Raw genomic sequence first — 24,354 nt, 5'->3', positions numbered from 1 at the left:
TGGAAGTCTTCTTTCTGGAGCGCGCACAATATTATTGGAGGGGCGGACCAACTGTGACGTCGTGAAGCGTTTGCTGCCGTGAAAAAGAGTTGGAAAATCCGAAATTCACAGCTTTTAACTTAACAGTCCTCATCCGTCTAAGTCATCCAATGTTTCCTTTAAGATTGAACAATAACGTGCATTCCCTAATTGAATTTAAATGACACGTTAGAATAATCTAACGTGAAGTATTTGAAGTCAAGTATTTTCATTTTATTTTGGTTTCAGCAGTACTGGACCTGGAGGGAGTGGAATACTTATGTAAAAAGGTCAACGGGTTGTACTTTATTATATCACAGGATTATTGTTGCATGTATTTGAAACATTTATTGCGCAGTGTAATGCAACAATTATACAATATATGCAATTTATCTAAAAGAAGCAGAAACACGCGCGCGCACACACACACTCACGCACACACACACACACACACACACACACACCAGTCAAAAGTTTGGACACACCTTTTCATTTAATTGTTTTTCTTTATTTTCATGACTATTTACTGTAGATTCTCCCCGAAGGCATCAAAACTACAAATGAGCACATATGGAATTATGCAGGAAACAAAAAAGTGTGAAAGAACTCAAAACATGTTTTATACTATAGATTCTTGAAAATAGCCACCCTTTGCTTTGATTACTGCTTTGGACACTTTTAACATTCTCTCAGTGAGCTTCATGAGATAGTCACCTGAAACGGTTTTCCAACAGTCTTGAAGGAGTTTCCAGAGGTGATGAGCAGTTTTTTGCCCTTTTGCCTTCACTCTGCGGTCCATCTCGTCTTAAACCATATAATTTGGGTTTAGGCCAAGTGACTGTAGGGGCCAGGCAGCAATCCATCACTCTCCTTCTTGGTCAAATAGCCCTTACCGACTTGGAGGTGTGTTTGGGGTCATTTTCCTGTTGAAAAATAACTAACTAAATGCAAACCGGATGGGATGGCATGTCGCTGCAGGATGCTGTGGTAGCCATGCTGGTTCAGTGTGTCTTCAATTTTGAATAGATCCCCAACAGTGTTACCAGCAAAGTCCCCCCACACCATCATACTGCCTCCTCTGTGCTTCACAGTGGGGACCATGCATGTAGAGACCATCCGTTCACCTTTTCTGCGTTGCACAAAGACACTGCGGGTGGAACCAGAGATCTCAAATTTAGACTCATCAGACCAAAGCACAGATTTCCACTGGTCTAATGTCCATTCCTTGTCTTTCTTGGCCCAAACAAATCTCTTTGTTTGTTGATTTTCCTTAGTAGTGGTTTCTTAGCAGCTATTTGACCATAAAGCCCTGATTCGCACGGTCTCCTCTAAACAGTTGATGTACAGATGTGTCTGCTGCTGGAACTCTGTGTGGCATTTATCTGGTCTGTAATCTGAGGTGCTGTTAACTTGTGATTTCTGAGGCTGGTGACTCGGATGAATTTATTCTCAGCAGCAGAGATGACCCTTAGTCTTCCTTTCCTGGGCTGGTCCTCATGTGAATCAGTTTCATCGTAGTGCTTGATGGTTTTTTCCACTGGACTTGGGGACACATTCAAAGTTTTACCAATTTTCCAGAGTGATTGACCTTCAGTTCTTAGAGTAATGATGGACTATCGCTTCTCTTTACTTAGCTGATTGGTTCTTGCCATAATATGAATTCTAACAGTTGTCAAATAGAGCTGTCAGCTGTGTATTAGCCTGATTTCTGCACAACACAACTGATGGTCCCAACCCCATTAAGAAAGCAAGACATTCCACAAATATACCCTGACAAGGCCCACCTGTGAAGTGAAAACCATTTCAGGTGACTACATCATGAAGCTCATTGAGAGGCCAAGGGTTTGCTGCACTGTCAACAAAGCAAAGGGGTGGCTACTTTCAGGAATCTAAAATATAAAACATATTTAGAGTTATTTATCATTTTTTTCTGTCTTAGCCTCAGTGTTTTACCTTTAGTCATGCCTGTGCTCTCATCTCCCTTATCAATTCTTATGTCTCTTCTGGTGTTCCGTGTCTCCCTAGTCTGTCATATGTTTTATGTCTGTGTGTTCCATATTGCCAAGCTTGTGTTGTCATGTCTACGTCTCTCAATGTTTCCTGTTTCATTTTGAAGAGTCGGGTGTTTCCATGTTCAATGTGTTTTGTCATTGTGTTCATTCCAGTCAGCTGTATTCCCATGTGTTTCCACTTCCCCTGATCACCTCTTCTGTGTATTTAGTCTGTGAGTTTTCATTCAGTCTTTGTCAGGTTGTCTGTTTTCCTTTCTCCACATCAGGTTTCAAGTGTTTTCCATGATTCTGTTCAGGGCATGTTCATGTTTCAAGTTCACTTTTTTGGGGGGGGGAGGTCCTATACCTTCTCTCATGCTCCTGCTCATAATCATGTTCATGTTCTCTTTGGTCATAGCTGTTATAGTCTAGTCTTTCCAGTTTTGTTTTCGCTACTGTTCGTTTTGCTTTGGATTTTCTATTCATGTTTTTCAGCCAAATAAACGGCTCGCTTTTTGTTAAACTTAGATCGTTTTCTCCTGTCTCTGATTTTGGGTCCGTCCGTTTTCTCTGATTTTGGGTCGTTTTCTCCTGTCTCTGATTTTGGGTCCGTCCGTTTTGGGTCCGTTCCTTTAACGCACTGGCTTTGCAGCCGTGACAGTTCTATATTCATAATCAGAATACTTTGTTAATTCCAGATAATATTTTGTGGTCAAAGTTGCTCCAGTAAGAACAGTAACTAACTAAAACCACATTCAAAAACAAAATATATTACAAAATATAACAAAAAAGCTGTAATATAAATACAAATATTGTATATCACTTTTGGATTACTTCCATTGCAGCTAAACTTTATTAGATCGAAGTATTTCACCACAAATAAAATGCAAATAAAGACAATGTAAAACTCAGTGTGTTAAATCAACACCAGCATTTTATTTATTTATTTTTTTCCAAAAGCATGTAAAAAAAATAAAAACAAAAATATGCACAAATGATTGTGTATATTGGCGTAGAAAGAGGGCGCTCACATTTTAAAATGTACCATACTACAACTAAGCAAGAGAGAGGAGGAGGAAGAGAGGAGAAAGACTGCATACAGTCCAAGCATCCTTTTGCTGTAAGGCCACCTCAATCCACAGGTCATGTCTGTAATATAGAATACACTTTCAAAGATGCATACATTTAAAATGTCTTAATGACAACGGCAATAAAAAAGGAATTCCACATCAAGTGTAGCACAGAAATGAAATGATTCACAGATTTAACAATAAAACGTCACACTGCAATCATTCACCTGAGCCTTGTGGCACCAGTGTAAAGTGTACCTTGTCTGCTCTATTAGACTTGGACATTGCAATTCACAGATTTTGCAGTTGTACCTTGGCGAACTGCTAACAGAGAATGACAAACACAGCATTTTAAGATACAATTCTCTTGATTTTTAAAGCATTCTCTGGGATCCAGAGGGCCGTTTTAAAATGACATAAAGAAAACATACATGTTCACACACAGTAGAATTAGAACTTTTGTACATGTGAATAAAGATGGTTAGGTGGGGAAAAATGGCTGCTGGTTGAGTGACGTAATCCTATGTTAAAGAGTTGGACTCTACAATAACCAGATCTGTTTTTAAAAAGGCATGATCACAAGATTGTTGTAAAGATCTGTGCACTCAAAGGTGTTTTGAAAAAGCAATAAGGTCAGCTCTTTGTTTTCTAAGGCTTCTCTTTAAAAAAAAAATCCATCTGTTTTGCTTCCTATTCTGCACAGCAAGCTCAAATTAACAGTAAACCTTCAGTCACAGAAAGTACTTTGTGCCATTCAAGTGTCAGCGGTACTCAGACATTTTCTAAAATGTGATGATTTAATGGCTTTGGACTTATCCTTTGTACAGAATGAAATAAAACCATGGAAATCTACATTGAATTAATTGTTCTTACATGTTAAAACTAAATATGATCAAAAGAAGCTGTTGGCTCGCCTAGCTGCTGATCCAACTCAAAAACTTGAAAGTAAAAGGCTATACTCAAATCATGGGCAAGTTATCATTTTATCCTCTCATGTGAGACGCTATTGTCACACTTTCCCCAGCAGGGGGTGCTCTGCACTGGCTTTTGAATGCAGCCACACATCAGGGTGCCCATATATGTGACAAACTATCCATCCATCTATTGTAACACTTATATTAAGAAATAGGTCCAGTTGCATTTAGCAAATAAGACAGGAGAACCAGAAGGCATTAACTGAAAAAGGACTCAGGGGTTCAAGACAGAGTGACTGGATGTTTATGTCGCTATAATACAGCTTTTAAAACTTCATCACAAGACAACAACAAGCTGACAAGCATGAAATTATGAAGCAACACACTGTGAGACCTAAGCTCTGTCCATCAACATCCTCATTTATAGCATACATGCAATAATCAATTTATCCAGGTGTTTACAGTTCCTCTTAAAATGTTTCATAGGACAGATGGAGGGATGTTTACATACTAAAGCTCAGCTTCCCTGCCATAATTAACCTTTTGTCTGGTGATCGTGTGTAGATATATGTGCAAGACAAGGGTACAGCACAGTGGGGAATGTTTACTAATCACAAACTACAGCTAGTATACAGACAGTATACAAAGCACAATCTGAAAAATTCATTAAAATCTTAACCATAAAAAGCTCAGAGATCAACTTATGTCATGACATCAATCAAATCTAAACTCAAGTGGGTCTAAAAATGTTAAAAAGATCATCCCTATGTAAGAAAAACAAATGAAAATAACACTCACACCACAAAAGATCAATACAGTCATAAGATAAGGCTATCAGGACCCAGTCATACCAACATGCAAGACTCATTAAAATAATGAAGAACCGTGTGATGAAGTGAGCAATAATAAGACTAACCAAATCAAAAATATAAACACAAGAGGTGAGTTGTTGCTAACGTGCACGGTTATTTTACAGTACATTGTACCCTGTTTGTTCCTCAAATATATGAAACCTGACAAACCTGTCTGACAGCATTGTCATAATACAGAGGATCGTTTTTTTTAATTTGATGTGTGTGTTTTTACAATGAGTAATAAAATCTGATAAGTCTTCTTTTAAACCCATGGGTTAAAACTGACCTGAGTGTATGCCCTAACGCAAAACGTGATGCTCTTTAACCCCTTAGATATGTTTGCCTGAGCATACAGTTTACTTATTTCTAAAAATAAAAGGGTGCAATTAATTAAAACAAAATAAAAAGAGAGAGAAAAAAACTCTTCACTATTCCACTCTCCACACTAGAGAAGGCTTTTGGTCACAATCAACTACCAATTTTAAACAGGAAATTGGAAAATATAATTAGGAAATTAACAGTTATCATCAAATTATGCTCAAAATTACGGTAAGTGGTATATATCATGACTGCCCAGTAATTTTCTAGATGTCTGTGCATGTATTTGTTTTGATGGCATTTAAAAAGCGAGTGAGTGCGTGGGTGATTTAACAGTGCCCCAGCTTATGAGGCATGTGTTCATCGTGATGCATTGGAGGTGTTAGGAGGAGGGAAAAGAAGAGGCAGGTCTGCGACAGGACAAAGGCAGACATGATTATGGCGTCTTTGTTATAGTATTTGTCTCCTTGGCGGCCCAGAGCTGTTTGTGCTGCTCGCGTCCAAAACCCTCGTCATAGTTTCCTTTGCTCTTGAACAGTTGTTTGAAGTGGGGTTTGCAGTAAAATTCGCCTTGAAGAGATGCAAAAGTGCCAAGGCTGCCAGAAATGGAGGAATCAAAGAGTTACATGCCGATCACAGTGGTCAGGAGAAAACAAAAAACAAAAAAAAATAGTAGTATACTATATATAGTCACCTGAGTTTGGCATTGCAGTGCCTGCAGCAGAAACATGCTGAATGGAAGACAAGGTTGTTTGCAACCAGTTTCTCCATTGGGTAGACTGTCTTCAAACATGATGTACACACTTCCTTCTGGGTGTTGAAGCTGAAGGACTGAGCACACAAATATACTGCTTTACTACCAGGCATGCACATAATGTTCCCAATACAGCCTTTTAGCTTTAGCAAGATGAAAGCTAGACACTAAATGCTCTCTCCTAAGCTGATGAAAGTGAAGTTGGGCATAAGTATCACATGCAGGTGAACACAGAGCTGTGAACTTGGGATAAGACAAATACATATATATTTACCTTAGATCGTTGAACGGATTTTTCTTCCGTGGTGTTTCCGGTGTCCTGTGTGAGCACACAAAAATACATTTAACAATTAAATAAATGATTCAAATATGTATAATGCATAACGTGTGTGTGTGTGTGTGTGTGTGTGTGTGTGTGTGTGTGTGTGTGTGTGTGTGTGTGTGTGTGTGTGTGTGTGCTATATACGCATTAGAAATATTAGGTAACACTGTCCGATAAAATTACAGGCGTCACAAAAATCATACTAAAGGGTATTTTCACTGTCCTCTTGTTACCTTTGCCCGTGTTTTAATAGTGTCAATCTGATCTCTTTCTATTCACTCCATCTGTCTCTTTACACCCCTGGGAGAGGATCAGGTGCCTTCTGTTTAGTCATGTGACTTGAGCTGTGCGTTGTTCTGCATGGATCTGCCCTCAACATAGCAGAACAACTCAGACTCAGTCGTTCAGTTAAGAAATTTTAAGCGATAATGGCCTTTTATTACAAAAGGTAGAAGAGTTCTCACTGAAGTAATAAAACTGATGTGCTGCTGCCAGTCTTTATCTTAAAAATGACACACCTTTGCAATCTGTAATCAGTTCATGTAATGAACCATTTTGTTTGACTCAACCCTACAATCATGCACATTCATAAATTTACTCTTTAATTCTCTGGCTGCCATACAACACAAGTCAGCACAGTTTTCTGCACACTACAGGTGTTGAAAGTTTTTGTCACGTAACTGCAGTGTTGTTCAGTTTTATAAGCAAAAGAGACACTTCTCAGACATGAGAAGGTTAAGAAAGATGAAAAACGTGCTGGAGGAAGTGACAGTAGTACTGCAGTAGGTTTCCTGAAGCAATGAACATGATCACATCTTTAAGCAGAACTAACAGGTAGATCAAGCAGATAATAAACAGAAAAACATTCAAAACAAGCTTTTCAAGAAAACTTAGTGTGCAGAAGAAGGGAAGTCTCTGTTGAGGTAGGGGAAAGTCCACTGCAGACTTTGCTAAAACCCTGTTATATAAGGCAATCTGGCTGGAGCTGGACCTTGGGGTGAGGTTATGGGGGTTCAGAGACTGCTATAAATTTCAAAGCTCTTTAGCATCAGAGACAAATGCTGATTGCTGTTCTTTTGCAGGTTTATTACAGCTTTGAAAACAAAATAACAAACAAACAGTTAAGACGCATTAGAGCATGAATCGCTCTTGAACTGCTGACACGAGTCAAGAGTAGAAGTTAAGCAACAAACCAGTGATAAATAGCATTGCAATGTGCTTGACATGCCTGAAAAACTAGATCCCTGTACTATGTAAAGGAGTGAGCGATCCAGGTGGTTTCTTGGTAGTCAGAAGTTTGTTTTGAACAGTAGAGCAAATTAAGTCTTACAGATCACAGCAACTGGTCCCATTGCCCCGTAAAATCCAATTTAGCTAGACATAGCTTATATTGGCACTATGTGTTATATGTAAAAAATTATTATTTATTTTCCCATTTATATTACTGTCAAAGTCAGGCTAATGTTTGGTCTGCATTGAACACACAATTCACATCGTCACAGAACTCCTGCTCATTGAAGTGCAACAAGGTCACAGCTAAGCAAATATCAAGTATTTCTGGCTACAATCATAAACGATAAAGTTTTGCAAAACGTTATTGACAAATGTGGCTTCACAATGTATGGATTATTAAATCACACTTCCTGGATTGTACATCACATGTTAGTTTAATGATTAGAGAGGTTCTACTTGATTAACAGTGTAAACTGTTGCCGTATTAATTAGCATATTGTTTTTGAACAGGCCTGCCTTTAATACACCCTCAAAGGGAGAACAGCAAGGGTGTTGTCTGTACTTATGACAACCGGATGACATACTTTGAAACGATTGGTTCATTAACAGTGGGGCCATGCAGCTTCCTGTAGATGTAATCACATCCCAACAGTTGGACGTCTCCCCGTTATCCCCCATTCATCTTGAACTCAGTCATTATGCTGCTGCTGCTCGCTAGCAGACAGCTCACACTTTTCTGGTTATCTAGCAGAACGCATGATAGACCACTTCCTGTTGCTGCAATACAACTGAGAAACTAGCATGCCTCTGATCTTCTCAAATGACTGAACACTACAGAAACTCAAGTTTGACTTTGTAATATTTTAAGTTTTTTGCAGGGAATATTTACATCAGTGGAAGGCTGTAAAGGCTGATAAGGAAGTTGTGCAAATGAAATCATGAAATAAATGTAAAAAGGGTAAAGTGATCAAAGCAAAAGCAAAGACTAGCTAATGTTTTGTTTTCTCTTTGGTAAAAATAACCCAGCAGCATTAGTTTCTATGTTAGGCCTGGGCAGTCATTCCAAAAACATGTACACAAACATGCAGGAAGACTTGAGATTAGCTTGTGCCATCTTGTCTTCTTTTACCTTATATGGGTCTCAGTTGCCATCAAACAGCTTGAATGTGGCAGGAAGTTGTTTTGACACATCTGGCTTCCTCTGTCTTACATAGTCCCAACAAGGAGTACAATCACTATGTACCTAACCAACTTTCTTACTAATATTTGACTGTAAACGGCAACTTTGTGCTGTATGAATAAATCGCAATAAAAAAATTTAAAGATAAAAATTGATCTAAACATAAATAAAGTTTTGTGGAGTGATTAATTAGGCCTGCAATGAGTAACACTGTTTTAACTGTGGGGCAGTTCAGCATACCAGTGTATGAGGAGCGAGAGCCAGCTGGAGCGTGGTTATCTTACCAAACAAAGAGCACTTTCACTCAAGTTTTCAAATCTTCTTGGAAAAGAGCTTCTACTCTTAGCTCACAGCATCATTCCTCACATTCAGCCCTCACATTGCTTTAATCTCACATGCACGTATGCTTGTGTGCATTTGTATTCATGCTGCAACCACCTAGGAGGTTTTGTTCACTTTTGTTGACTTAGATTGAAGGTTAAATACCTCTATTACATTTGTATAGTAAATAAGAAGCTACACATCAACCCCGTAGCACCATCGCCTGCTAGTACTGGTGCTACAGGGTAATTTTTGTTACAGTATGGCAGAGGCATGTTAGCCATTTTCCCTATTTATATTCTTAGCTACAGCATCTTTCCTACAGAGCTTTTAGCAGCAGTAAGCAACTGTGCATCCTGATCTCCATGTTGAAGTATGATTTCAATCCTTTGACTTAAAATACCAAGGTCCCAAAATCCTACTCTCCTTTTCTTTGAGGCCATGGATGTGTTTGACCAGGGAGTCAAATGGCCCTCAGGTCAGTTCTTATTCTGTCAAAATCAAGAGGAGACGTAATAGGGAGAGTATGTGGAGATGCCATTTAGGAATTATAGGAAGTATTAAGCAATAAAGCGTACACATTCTTCACTGATGTTGACGTTAAGCAAGCACTAAAACTACGAACCAAGGCCCCCGATCTCTAAATCTTAGAAGTGCATACAAGAGCTGTCTGCTGATGTAAATCACAGACCTTTAACTAGCTACAAAAACTCTAAAAGAGTATTATGGGGGTGAAAGTTCAACATACTAGTGAAGTTCAAAATGGACACACATTTTTTCTCTTGTAGTGCTGATGGACAGAACACAAGAAGGCAAACGCCACCACCTCACACTTGATTAACACTTAAAACACAGAGTGCTGCAGCAGGCCCCTACAAGGGAATGCAGGGAAGCTATGTAACAAATGTCATTTATCAAATAAGGTTCCCAGTCTCTCTCTCTCTCTCTCTCTCTCTTGCTCGCTTTCTTATTTTTAGAAACAAGATCATTGTTTAATAATTTGGAAAGCAGAGTCAAAAAACTGAACAATGTACCTCGCCGTCATTAACACATCACACAACAGTGTTAATGAGCTTGTTTATCAGCAGCCTAAGGGTTTCACGAATAAAAACAATAATTTTCCAGACCAGTACTTACAACATAAACCTAGAGCCTGATTATTTATTTTACAGAAAATACCTAACTGTACGTAATATGGATGTGCAAGCTACGGAAATGATCCAACAACTACAAAACCTGCTGAAGAGATTTGATAACGCTTAACGTGCAGAGACAAAGCAAGCTATGTGGACAACATGCCAGAGAAAGGAAAAAAATAAAACACTCATCTGATATAAGGTTAATTTAAAAAAAAATCTGTGATGCAGAAATATTTGAACATGGCTACTGGTTGGGGAGCAGCTAAAAGAAGAATGACATGGTCTCGTTCGCCAGAGCACAGATAGAGGTTTGCCTCAAAAGTCTGCAGAGTAATCATGTCTGAGCCAAGTTTTGGTATTTGCTTGACCACTACTTCTCTTCTTCTTTTGAACTTCCTGTATAAAAGAAGAAAATGACGAGGCATTTTCTGTGTTCGACAGTATAGACCATTTATCACATGTCCACGTCTCATAGGTTTTTTCACTTCCTGTCTAAGACTGACAAAGAGATTCGTGAAACCTATGTTAATGAGGGACGACATGAACTTTAGGGGTGAACGGTGAGACTAGAAGATAACATCTTATTAGTGCTTTTCTGATTCAGTCTTTCGTTCATTGTTTCATTATCTTGGCATTTAACTGTGAAAATTAAAAGATCGTCATACAAGAAAGCTGCAACCAGAAAATTTGTGGCAAATATGCTGTGTAACAAGTAAATCCCAACCATTTCTGATCTCTATTTTCTCTTTTGTTTTGCTGTTCTGTTAATTTAAGAAGTAGGCGAAGTCTTTCAGTAGTACAAAAACCACAACATACATTTTAATATCATTTGCATGTATCATTTCTGAGAAGTAGTTTGCCATTTCAAAAGGAGAAAGTGTTACTGACTTATCACTTGCAGTTAAAAGCAAGAAACATATAGTAACTTATAAGTTGCACTGCAGGGCTACCTTTGCTGAAAAGACCAAATGAGAAAGGTTTAGCACTACTTGTCCAGTAGTGCTAAACCAAACTGTCGGTGCTGGTATTCAGCAGCAGGTGGTATGTTTATGGTTTCTTTTTAAAACTGAAAGAAGTAAAACCAGCTTATGAAAGAATGTGTTGGAGACCCGGAGTCTGTGTTGACTTGATGTAGCAAAAGGCCACTGCTTTCAGCAACCTTGCTGGAGGTAGAGCAGAAACTGATGCAAGTTCAAGACATGATCTGATGTTATCAGGGACTTCAGAAGAGAGACCATTTCACAATCAACTTCTTTTCCTTGAATGGAATTCACCGTAACATGCCTCATCCCGTCTACAAAAAAATGGCCCTATGCAAATATCTGCTTTGCAATCACAGCAAAATTTACATCACAGTGGCAATGGAGGGCAAGGAACAGGGAATTAAATGTTGCTCAATAAAGTGCCTTAAGTAGTTACTTCTCAAGTTCAAAAGTAATCATTTGTGAGGTGATTGTCTGCAGACCCCCACAGACATGAGATATCTTAGACGTTCTCTGTTGACTTATGATGCTGTGAGGAACTGGAGTACTTCAAAAGTATTTTCCGTGAGGCCTTTAGACGTTGGACCAGTGCTTACAACCTCAGAGACAAAACGTTATGTGAGTTAATGGTTTCAGTCCAGACTGAAAAATACAGGTATAAAGAAGAGACACACAGAGCTTTAAATGGCAGTGGGGGTGGCTGGGGAGACTGGACTGTATAAAAAGAATGGAGAAAAGACTATAATCATGTTGAAGTTTCTTATCTTCAACTGGAGCAGTTGCTGGCAATGGTCCGGATTGTTGCTGTACGAGTAGAGCAGCCAAACCTTTATTACCAGCACCACACATCTGTCTGAGATCTGATTTACAAGAGAATGTCATGAAACTTCTCAGGAAAATTAAATAAATCAAAGAGAAAGTAACGTACTAAGACTTCCTGGAATGAGTCTTTATGCAGGTTTACAGACTCTAAAACGAGACTGCACATACCCACAGGAAACGAAAGAGACGTGCATTTTTTTCCTTTTACTAGGTCAGGTGTATTTGTGTGCTCAACTGGCAATCAGTGATTTCCCCAATGATTGAAAAATACTGATTCGTCTGTACACGGCTGATTTGGCTTGCAAAGAAGTGACGTTTCCACGCAACAATAAAAACACACACATACACACACACGATATATATATAATCAGTTAAAAGCATTAAATCAACTGTGAAATTGTTTCAACATCCTTCCAAACATGATCCTGCCTGCTTACACATACCTCCTGGCTATATTTTTTATTTTCAAAGCAAACCATGACTATAATTTAGTAAATGATTGATAGAGGGGGATATAAAGGCACAGGTATGCACCCAGTGTAACTATGTGCCACTTTTTCCTGCAGCTCTATGCCATGGACCTGCTGGCGACCCATTTAATACTCCTCTGCACATCTGACAGCAGGCAACCCCCCTTCCATCCAACATATGGCACTTCTGACATGCCCAACAAATCAGGTTTTTGTGCCGTTAATGGTAATTGTTTGACAGAACAGCATGTGGACAAACTAAATACAATTTTTAGTAGTCCTCATTGCAGCTTTGGAAAATGGGGTTTGCTGAAAGCTGCTTTATTTATTTACTGTCTGGGCAAACAAGTGAGTCAAACTGCAACAACAGGCTCCCAAATCCAGCAGGATACTGACGTAGTTCAGGCAGCAGAACAGGGTGTCAATCTGTGCAGTCTAGTCCAACTGAAATTACACTCAGACAGTACACTGATGATAGTAGGAAATCAGAGAATGACGGTATACTTACTTAAGCCTTCTCGCCATATGCCAGGGCCATAATTACAGACTTCTAAAGCTGTGGTGCTTTGGATGGATGAAATGTGGTTTTACCACACCGCACATAATGGTTTGACAATACAAACCACTACAGTAAGTGCAAATAAAGCTGAAAACCCAGTCACTTATACATTTGGAAGGCGACTTTGTATGCTGCAGGTTAAAGTCAAAGAGGACCATTATATTCATTGTATATCCATTGTATTCAAACCTGGATAACTGCTTATCCCTCAATGAACACAGTTATTTCATAGGGATGCAGGAATGCCTGGATGGATGCTGCTAGTCAACATTTATGTTATGATCATGTATGAAGCCAGCTGGCTGCAAAGTATGCCCAGTGAGCAGAATACAACATGCATCTTTATACTTTTTGCGTGCTTTTCTTTCCCAGGTTTCTTGAATGCTCGTCCATGGTTTGGTGTAATTACTACAGAAATATCAGGTGCAAGTAATGACAGTCTGCTATGGCTGGTGCAGCTCAAGCAAAACAAAAACATAAATACACGCCACATAATATTCAGCTGATTTAAACGCATGTATAAGTAGGCCGATAAAAAGGAAGGAAAATTAATAAGTCGTAGACTTAATAATAAGCAAGAGTGATTTGTAATAACGCACTAATAGTATATTTAGATACTATGGTTAGATTATAATAATTAGCCATCGAGCTAGCTAACGAGCAGACAAGAAGCGGCACACTGTTAGCATTTTTGAGGAACACGGCGGCTGCGGCGGCGGGCATTTAAATTCTGTGGAAATTTTTCAGAGCTGATTCTCTCCTCCTGCCCCAGCAATTCACGCAGTGGTTTACATAACAAATCAGTTTCTGCACAGCTAACCGTTCCCGGGTGGAAAGACATCACCACCTCACATCTTCTCACAAAAAAATTAAAAGAAGAAGAGGGGCGCGCGGCGGAGGGAGGGGAGGCTGCAGACACACACACGGTGCAACGGACAAAAAAAAAATACACACTCACCATCTGGCTTCTTGTCTGCGATACACTGGCTGATAACACGAAGTCTGCTTGCTCAGTAGCTGGAGGCAGATACCTTCCCTCTCATTCACTTTTGGGTTAAGGCAAGATTTTTTCGGAGACAGTAACCCCAACGCCGGCGAATTTCTGCCTCCTCTTCGCTTCTCGTTTCGGGTTTTCAACGGAACGGTTTTTTTCCTCCGGCAGGAGGTCGCACGCTATTGGTTCTCATCTGTTCTGACACATTCGCAGGTTATCGGACAAATCACAACTAAGACTCGAACAGAAAGTTTTTAAATAAAGGTTAAATATATTTTAATCGTAATCTACATGTTTTAAAAGAACAACGATAATAATTTCCGGCTTATTGGTTTAGATATTCTTTGGTAATTGCTTTGAACTGCACATTTCTTCTGATATTATTCATATTATTGCTGGACGTGTCTTTCCTGAATTCATAAGTGTGTGAACATGTCACGTAAGCTTTCGATGCTTTTTGGGGCTTTTTCTATGCATTAAATTTGTCAAAACCATGTGACTAAATGTACCGCGGAATCGTGCATTATTTTATTTATTTATTTTAATGTAATTCACTGATAATCCTGGTGGGGTGATGCGATGGCAGTATTTATACACAGGAGTAAAAATGTGTTATAAGTTAAAAATATTTTTAACTACTTACTTAAAATACATGTAGTTCTAATCATAAAGGTGCAAAATACTATTGTACTGTGTTCATCTGTTACAAAAATGCGTGTTGTGCAGGTTTTGTGCCTTTAAAAGCTGCACTGTTTGAACCCGAGCTATAGCCTTCCCGTGTGGAGTTTGCATCTTCTCTCCTGGGTACTTAGACTTCCTTCCACAGTCAAAATACATGCATATTAGATTATATGTGCATTCTGAATTGGCTATGGGTAAGAGGTAGGTAAAGTCCTTGAAGTGCATAAAATAAAGTGTTTCGTGAATGTATGGTAAACACTTCGAGTGGTCAGTATGAGTAAAAAAAAATATATATATATATGAATGTGAGTAATATGGAAGTAATAACAGTAAAGTCACTCAATGTGGACAAACTGAGATGTTAATGGTGAAAGTGCACTTTTGTTTCTTTAGACATCTTAGGTATAACACAAAAATCTAATCGTGTGGTAATGTGTGATATATTATCAGCACACATATTTATTTGCTTTATCAACTATCAGCTTTTCACCTTATTCATTATATTTGTTTCCCGATTCAATCAATTCTTAAACCAGGAGATTACAAGTTACCAAAATAAATTACATATTGTAAGAAGACTAAAATGTGTATTTATATCCATATATTTCCTCATAACAATGTAGAAATGCTCCATCAAAAGTAGATAGTCTTAGATCTGTGTAGGTTCTTGGTGATCCCGGTCACGGTAGTCTTAAGAGCTTGAAAGTTTAGACGGTGATTGGACGTCTTTAAGTTATTCGAGGACATTGCAACATTGCATCATTGACTTAAAAAACTAAAAAAAAAATCATCCCCTCTTAAGAAACAACCCACTAGGGTTTAAATACCTGGAACTCTTCACCTTTTAGACGCCTCTTGGATGAAAGGTGAAACATCTTCAAACAAGTTAAAGATGTCCACTTGCCTTCTTTGAAGCTCTTACATACAGGAAATTACACTTCATTTGGATCAAAAGCTGCAGACTTGAAGCCAGTAAATGTTAGTTAAATAGGTAGCCATGGTAAAACTAATTTGAAAATACAGGTCATAGTGTTGAGCAGTGTACAACACACTCAAGCAGTTAAACCAATCGTTATGTGACGTGAATGCCAAATCTGGAAGAGAAAATTGGTTAAACTTTTTTGAAAAGGGGGAGTAAAATTGTGACATGCTAGTTATTTACTTTTTGCTTTGTAGTTTATGTGAATAAAATTTGCACAGGGATTATACACAAATATCTGAGCTGCCTGCAAAAATATGATGTTTGATACCGCCACGATTATGTGTAATAGTGCTTATCACAACCATTTATGCCCCCCAGTGGTCACAGTGAGAAATGACAAAACCACTTTTTTGTGGCTGTTTGCTGCCAGGAACTGTTTAAGTTTAAATTAAACGAATTTAAACCACTTTAGAGAAATATACAACTCCCATCTTTCATGTCATCTTTTTGGATTTTAACATCAACAGTAAAAACTTATTTTATGTCACATGATGCTAAAGCAACAGCCCATACAACAAAAGCTTAGTTCTCAATGCGGCAGGCTGGGTTTCATTTCACTCCAGTCCCTTTGCATCATGTCATCCCATCTCAATCCCAACTTTCTGACCCTACCACTATGTAATGAAAGCCAAAAATGAATATATAAAAGCATGTGCCAAAGGAGTCCTTTTAATCAAAAACCTCTCATTTTCCATGTCAATATACACTTGAAATTCCTCTCAAACAAATGCATTTTCTTGAAAACATTTTGGAATACAGACTAAATGCCAAAGAAAGGCACTTCACTAAAACTTGAATACAAGACACAAAAAGAACTGTACATATTTGTTTTGACATGTACTCGAGTGACTGTGAATCATCACAGTGCGCCTTCAGAAATCAAACAGTTTGCTTTGTAGATTAACAAAATGCAAAAATACAAACACACTTGGCAAAAAACCACTGGAGAAAATAAAGCATCAGGTTTGCAAGCCAAAAGCATGAGCCCAGTGAGACAAACAACGATAACACATCCTAATTTTGATTGTTTTTAATGGACAGGAGGATTTATTACAGCTGTATTGCTTGACTTGACTTACAGTAACAACAGTCTTAGATGGTATATGTACAGTAGCTGTCTCGGAGCCGCTTATGCTGATCTGACCGAACAGTTAAACTCCAAACCACGATGTCCTAACCAGCCTGATAGGAGGTTCGGTACACTTCCTATCTAATCGAAATCTATAAAATATCCCCTACGGTTCTGTGCTCGTGTCAGCCTCTGATATGCTCTGCTATCTGCCTATACAGACAAGCTTGTTATGGAGCAGTTGGGTGCACATAAAGATCGATTAATGTGTTTATGTTCTCTTTAGTTGTCCCATCTGCTCTTTCTACGTTTAGGTGGTTCAGGGACAGCAAAGCTATCGCTTCCTCTGTCCCTCCCATCTCCCCCATCCCTATCACTCCTCCGATCATCTCTGTCCCTCTTGTTTCCATCTCCGTTACGACTGTCACTGTGGCGGCTGCTGCTGTGGCGATCACGGTCGCCGTGGCGGTCACGATCTCTATCTCTATCCCCGTGACGATCCCGGTCTCCATAGCGATCCTCGCTACTGTATCGATCGTTCCTGTCGCTATGGCGGTGTTGACTGTCACCGTGACGCCCCCGGTCGTCCCCGTGTCTATCACGTGAGCTCTCTCTCTGTGATGGAGGTGCAGGTGGAGTGTAGCTGTGGTGTGAACTGGTTTGACTGGTGGGGGCCACTGAGCTCAGGGAGCCAGCACTGGTGAAACCCACCATGGACAAGGTAGCACTGTGAGACCGTTCTGAGCCATTGGCAGACTCTGTTGGCACAGAGCTCAGGCTGCCGGCACTGGTCCATCCTGAGGAGCCACTAGACTTGGCACTGAGCTTTGGGGGGCCGCTGGATGCAGCTACAAAGTGGCTCTTATATTGAGCCTAGAGGAAAAAGAGACATTATGAATGACTAACTACCTTAAACCTAAGACATTTATTCCTTTCTAACAAAGAATGTCCAAAGTAAGCGTACACAGTAAGTTAAAGATGAACTCATCAAGATGCAACTGAACTGCTTTTCAGCTTTGATTTAAGCAGCTAAACAAAAAATACTGCATTAAGCACTGAGGAGTTACAGAAATCTTTATACATAATACATGGAGGTAAGTCTAACATATACAAAGGAGTATTAGGGCCACACTGAGGAAAAACAAATATTATTAATCATTTTGAGAAAAAAGTCAAATTTCTGAGATTAAAGTCAAAATACTAATTTGAGTTAAAAGTTAAAACGTGCAGATTACTGCTGTCACTTTAAGGCAAACTACCACGGCTGCTATACCCTCTACAAAATGCCTTGTGTAGATGACTTGTGATGATATAACATACATCCTCTTTATTGAACGAGGGTGGAACCATCAATAATCTTGCCTCTGTCCATTACCAGCCCTTTCATTTTGTACAAATGCACTCTTCCAAGTTTGTGTGTTTTTTCTGTTTGACCAAATGCAGCTTCTGCATCTTCTTTTCACCGTCCTTATACTTATCACCACACTGTGTTTATGTGCTAAAAGAGAAATCATTTCTTTCCTTGTCACTTAAGCTGAGTCTGAAGTACGATTTCAGTAACTCTGAGGATACAGCAACCGTGGGAATTTGTCTCGAAACAACAACTGTAATCTCCACATTTTGATTTTTTTCTCTAAATCGATTTTCAACTTTTATTTTATTCTCAAAATGATCAATAATATTTTTTTCTTAATGTGGCCCTAATACTACGTCGTAAATGTGCATTTGAAATCTCTCTAGGTAGGAATAATTATAGACCATAAAGGAGAATGGCAGAAAAATTGAATTAGTGAGTACCTGGAAGGCTTGTTTCATTGCAGACATGCGATCCCCCATTGCCCCAGTAGTTGGTTTGCTGTAGCCTTCATAGCTACTAGTGGAAGACAACAAGCTACTAGTGCTGCTACGATCCTGTAAAGAAAACAGTTATAAGTCATTATCTGTTATTATGGGCATTTTGCTAATTAATTTACAGTGTGCATTAATGATTACAATCATTAGGAGTTTCACAGTCTACTAATCAGTAACTTACAGAACTTTCAGCCCCAAGGCCGGGTCTCTCTCTGTAACCAAGACCACCTCCACCAATATTCAGTTTCTTTCCTTTGCCACCCTTGAATCGTGACTTCCTGAACCAGGGATTCTGGGAAAAAAACCCCAAAACAATGCAAATTGAGCAAAGTTTACAAAAAAAAAAATCAATTAATAAAGTGATGCATTTAGTCCAGATAAATATTATTTGTGAATCAGTTATATATCTAACCTGCATGGCCAAGTCCATCAGTTCTTTGGAAACAGCCTGATTAGCTCCCTCCAGATTCCGCACCAGGTCCCCAGCAAATGATGTGTCTTTATTGGTGAGGAGAGTGTAGGCCACACCTTTCTCTCCAGCACGACCCGTTCTACCGATCCTGTGGGTGTGTGTGTCAATGTCTCGTGCAACGTCGTAGTTCACCACCGTACGAATTGATGGGATGTCCAGACCACGAGCTAGTAAGAGGAAAAAAGGGAGCAAGGAAATGTTAGAAGATTACAATTGCGTTCATACATGCATGTGTTTCTCAGCTTGCAGAAAATTAAGTTGCTACAGAAAGTGATGAAAACGTAAAGAAAAGGGAACAAGGAAACCTTAGTGTCAATCAGAACTACATCTTGTACACACCAGCTACATCAGTGGCCACCAGAACGGGCAAGTTCTTCTTCTTGAAATCACTGATGACCTTGTTCCTCTCACTCTGGTCCATATCACCATGCAGGAGGCCCAGGCTGTAGCCCTCTTGAGTCAGGTTAGTAGCTAGCTCCTCACAGTTGGCCTTCTTGGTGACAAAAATGAGGACCGATCCTGTGGAGGTGAATTCGACCAGCCGGCGAGTCAGCCAGCCCCATTTATCAGACCCACTGACCAGCATCTCCACTACCTGAGTCACATCCTCATTGGCCTTTTTAGAGAGGATTAAAATAAAAGCAGTGTCAGCGCATTTTTTTTTGCATTTTAATGAAAGCCTAAAAAAACATGTTATGTACTTTTTAAATACAGAGCTTCAAAGACAAAAATGTCTTACAAAACTTTGTCTATTTTGTAGCAGAACATTTGAGTAGACATGAAACTGCGTTTTAAAAATCGAAAGTTAGGAAAAGTTGAATTCTATGTACTTCACCACCCTGTGAACATTTAAGAAGCATTAACATTAAAAGCATTAACACTATATTTACCTCTCCAATGTCTCCCTGCACGACACGAATGGGATCAACCAAAATGTCTCTAGCAAGCCGCTCTATCTTCTTCCGAAATGTAGCACTAAACAGAAGAGCTGAGAAGAAATTAATTAATCAATATTAATATATAAATTCTCAGTAGTTCCAGTATTTGCATTAAAAAAAATAATGAATCATATCACTTACTCTGTCTGTCTGGGCGAACGTGGCTGGCAATGGATCTAACCTGATATTCTAAAGAAAAAAGAAAGAAAACAAAAAATGATTTCAACATACTGTAAATTAGAAAGAAAAAAAGCGCAACATCTTTCTTAGAGCAGTGACAATGATAACCCACCAAAGCCCATATCAAACATTCGATCAGCCTCATCAAACACCAGGTATGTTACTCTCTGCAGAGACGTGGCCTTCTTTTTAACGTGGTCTATCAGACGACCCTGTGCAAACACACACGTGCAGTGAACTTAATGCTTATTTTGCAACAGTGCAGCAAATGCTTTATCCTTTAACCAGGAGAAATGAAAAAAGGTTCTTACTGGAGTGCACACAACAATCTCTGCACCCTCCTGCAAAGCCTTGGCTTGCTCCCACATGCTGCCTCCTCCATATACAGCCACTGAACGCAATGAGTAGGCTTTCCCAAAGCGCTTACATTCTGCATGGATCTAGTAAATATTAACAGTTACACACCATACTGAGCCAACGCTTTTAACATTGTAATTTCAAATATACCCTTTATACTCCACCCTTCTTATACCTGCTGACAAAGCTCTCTGGTAGGGCACACAATGACTGCGATGGGTCCTTCCCCAGGCTCCAGTTCCTTTTGGTCCATGATATGAACCAGCATTGGCCAGATAAAAGCTGCAGTTTTGCCGCTGCCCGTTTTTGCAATACCTATCATATCACGTCCTGACAGCGCAATGGGGACACCCTAAAATCCAAATTTATTCCCCATTAATAACAACTTATTTAATTTTCACCCATGTGGATATCAAAACATTAAATTGCAATATACCTGACACTGAATTGGTGTGGGCTGAGTATATTCAGACTTCCGAATTTGGTGCATTAGTTGCTCATCGAAATTAAAGTGGGCAAAGCTGGTACAAGGTTTTGGAGGGGCAGCACCAGATACCTGAGAAAGAACAAAACAATGAGCAACAAATAACTTAATCTTTATTTCACGATCCATGTTGCTAGTAATATTGGTGATAATGAAAATAAGACTAGAAAAGAAAGCTTAAACTACATCTCTATCCCTTCTCAGGTACAGAAAATGAATAACAGACTTACTCGTAAGTTCAGTTTATGCCTCAACTCCAGCACCTGAGTTCCAGTCAAGCTGCTGAGTTCCTCATGCTCTTCGTAAAAGTTTTTCTCAAAGGGTGGATAATCAATCTATGAAAAATTGCAAAAAAGGCAGCAAAATGTACAATCAAATAGTTATCATATGTGACAAATACAAAAACAACAACAACTCCCCCAAAAACTGTGTGTTTTCAGTCAGAATTATGAACTTTACCTCTGAGTGGTCAATAGGAGGAAGTGGCATGATTATTTTCTTGGTTGTTGAGGGAATTGGATTCCCATCACTGTCATAATCAATGTTTTCCTCCTCCTCTTCCTGTGTCAGCCCGGCGGTGGGATTCTCTGCCATGTAGCGGAAGTAAGCTTCCTGCAGAGATTAAATCATTTCAGGTGAAAAGTGAGCTAGTTTGCCACTTACTACAGCCTCCAGGATGAAGTGACAAATGAGACTTTCAGCTTTATAGCACAAGCTTAACATATGGGTTAAAGAATACTCAACAATTTATAAACAAGAATGAAATGCATTTAAAAATATTGATCCTATATGCAACCTGGTCAAAAAAAAGGGAAGACATGAGGCTTTATAACATTAGAGAGGGTAGACCTCTCTGACCAGCAAAGTAGAGGATTAAAAACTTTGGAGGGCTCACTCACTTGCTCATCTTCTTCTTCAATGTCATCACGAATACCCCTGAAATGACAAGCGGAGAAAAAAAAAACTTCCCTGCGGCTCGTTCGTACACCAAAGACAGCCCACATCCCACTATGAGTACGATCAATCTGCTTACCTCACAATATCTTTTTTTTTTTTAATTTAGCAAAGGTACTGTTGGATTTTTATTTTTTTACATTTTTTTCTTGGAGAAATTTGAATGATAAGTTTTAAGTAAAGCTTAACAGCTTTTGGCAACTTAAGCCACATTTAAAATTAATTGAAATTTTGATCCAATTGTGGGCAATTTCTTTTTTCCTGTTTAAATAATTTTATTTAATGCCTAACACCTAAATTAAGCATAAAAACAAGCAAATATAGAGTCTTACTTGGCTGACTTTTTCTCCTTCTCCTTTTCCTCTAGTTTCTTCATGTCTTTAGCTGCTTGGTTCTGAAAAATAAAAATAAAATAAATCTGTTAAAGGCAGAATTTAGTTTAGTTTGTGTCTCTGCTTATCTGTAAAATTCTACTCACCTCAACTTCGGCCATGAAAGCATCCAAAGGGTCATCTTCGCTGTCTGAGCCACCACCTGACTGCATCTGTTGCCGTGTGGGTGAGTTTTCAGCTGGGATGTAAGGCAGATCCACGTTACTGCTGGACTCCTCTTCATCATCTTCAAAATATCTAATTTAAAAGAGGACATATGCAGCTTATGCATTTACCCACAATCCCAGTATGTGCTGCTATCAAGGGCTGAAATTAATACTTCTTTACTGTACATATCTGAGATATGTAATACTCACGCATTTTCCTCATCAAAATTAGCTCTTTTGGTCCCTATTTTGTAGAATGATGGGAGCTGCTGGCTCTTCCCATATCCACCACTTCCAGATCCTGGGCCTCCAAATGATGTGTGTGATTGTTGAGTAAGGCGAGGCTCTTCTTTTTTTCCTGCGAGTGAAAACCCCCCAAAGCCAAAACCTCGCTTCACACCAGGACCACCTTTGTTCCAGTTCATGGCTGTTCTGAAAATAATTTTTAAGAAAGAGCTCTTAGAGAAGTCTCTAAAATCTTAAACCAGCCCTGTTACACTTCCCAATTTAAAGTTAAAAAATAGTTCTTCTTTCAGTTCTTCTTTCTCCTTTGTCACACCAACCCTGCTTCACTACATCCACCAACCTCTGCGATCCTCCTCTCTGGATGGTTGACCCCAGGTATTTAAACTCATCCACCTTGACTTCACTGTTACACCTGTCTCCCTCTAATTTGTGCACATGTATTCTGTCTTGGTTATACTGACCTCCATTCCTATTCTCTCCAGACCATAACTCTCACCAGTTCTCTTCCTCCAGCTCACTACTCTCACTACAGATCACAATGTCATCTACGAACACCATAGTCCACGAAGACTCCAACCTGACCTCATCTTTCAATGTGTCCACCTCCACTGCAAACAACAAGGGGCTCAGAGCCGATCCTTGATGTAATCCTACCCCCACAGTGAACCCATCTGTCACACCTACTTCATACCTCACCACTGTCTCTGTCCTCACACATGTCCTGCACCACGCTTACATGCTTCTCTCCCAGTCCCCACTGCCTCATGCAATAACACAGTTCCTCTCTTAGAATCCTATCATACACTTTTTCTTGATTCACAAAGACAAAGTGCAGCTCCTTCTGACATTTTCTATACTTCGTGGCTCTTTATTAAAGGTGCCCTCAGCACAATCTGACTCAGCATTATGGACACCTCTCTCTTTAGCCGGTCACATGGTCAATAGCGTCCACTTCTAACAAGGGCATTCCAGTGGATAATGACGAGTTTACAAACAAATAATACGGATCGTAAGTACATTACATCCCCTACTGCGGAAACCAACTTTAGCTGAACAACACATGCGCAGACGAGCATCTACGACTATTCACGTCATTACGACTACTATGATAAATACACAAAATTCATGAAACGCCTTTATTGATATCTATGACGGTACTACAGAAACTGCTGTCTATTGGCGCTACGCATATTTGTTAAAAAGCAACAGCAAAGCATCGACGTTACGGTTCCTAAAGCTTACCGCATAAGCTAAATACGAAGATAAAAGTAAACACAACACATTTTGATTGCCCTGCTAGCTTCGAGAGGTTGTTTGCGTCGTAGCAGTTGGACAATAACAGCACTTGGACATGATTTATCTGCACCAAATGTTAGCGTTAGCTCAAGGCCGCAGTAAGGCCGAGGAGGTGTGCGACGTTAGGATCGAAACTTTGCCGAGAACAAGGCCCTTTCACAGCCAAGCGCAGCACAGAGCTTCATTTTTTTCATTAGCCGAAAGCATCGATCCTGTTTAGTGCTAAACGGTAGGGAGTATTTATTTACCTGTTTCTTATTCCAATAAAAGCGCCTCTGTTTTCAGTAGTCCTCCACGGTGCTTGCGTCACCCGTGTGCGCGAGGTTTCTTTTTGCGCGTTTCGTCATTCGCTGGCGACACGGCG

At 39.4% G+C, this 24,354-nt stretch overlaps 2 protein-coding genes across 3 annotated transcripts; both read right to left on the bottom strand.

Annotated features, from left to right (window-relative positions):
- Positions 1-2,925: 2,925 nt before the first annotated feature.
- Positions 2,926-14,085, bottom strand: limd2 (LIM domain containing 2). Its single transcript, XM_063472357.1, has 4 exons — positions 13,907-14,085; positions 6,194-6,238; positions 5,860-5,996; positions 2,926-5,761 (listed from the first exon to the last, which is right to left on the bottom strand). Exons 1-4 carry the CDS (start codon positions 13,907-13,909, stop codon positions 5,602-5,604), a joined length of 345 nt encoding a protein of 114 aa, XP_063328427.1. The 5' UTR covers positions 13,910-14,085; the 3' UTR covers positions 2,926-5,601.
- Positions 14,086-16,620: 2,535 nt separating this feature from the next.
- Positions 16,621-24,338, bottom strand: ddx42 (DEAD (Asp-Glu-Ala-Asp) box helicase 42). Of its 2 annotated transcripts, none has more exons than XM_063472350.1 (18): positions 24,239-24,338; positions 22,659-22,880; positions 22,389-22,539; positions 22,243-22,304; positions 21,856-21,892; positions 21,416-21,568; positions 21,187-21,291; positions 20,909-21,028; positions 20,648-20,824; positions 20,427-20,555; positions 20,228-20,327; positions 20,077-20,124; positions 19,888-19,985; positions 19,337-19,613; positions 18,938-19,164; positions 18,707-18,817; positions 18,472-18,585; positions 16,621-17,547 (listed from the first exon to the last, which is right to left on the bottom strand). In XM_063472350.1, exons 2-18 carry the CDS (start codon positions 22,871-22,873, stop codon positions 16,957-16,959), a joined length of 2,715 nt encoding a protein of 904 aa, XP_063328420.1. In that variant the 5' UTR covers positions 22,874-22,880; positions 24,239-24,338; the 3' UTR covers positions 16,621-16,956. The 2 variants fall into 2 exon arrangements, with proteins under 2 accessions (XP_063328420.1, XP_063328421.1); XM_063472351.1 differs by having other exon boundaries at positions 22,659-22,875; positions 24,239-24,311.
- Between the last annotated feature and the right edge of the window lie 16 nt (positions 24,339-24,354).

Source organism: Pelmatolapia mariae, linkage group LG4 (assembly GCF_036321145.2).
Source record: "Pelmatolapia mariae isolate MD_Pm_ZW linkage group LG4, Pm_UMD_F_2, whole genome shotgun sequence".
Lineage (NCBI taxonomy): Eukaryota > Metazoa > Chordata > Actinopteri > Cichliformes > Cichlidae > Pelmatolapia > Pelmatolapia mariae.
Note: the sequence above shows the minus strand (reverse complement) of the source record. Positions and strands in the feature narration are given on the sequence as shown.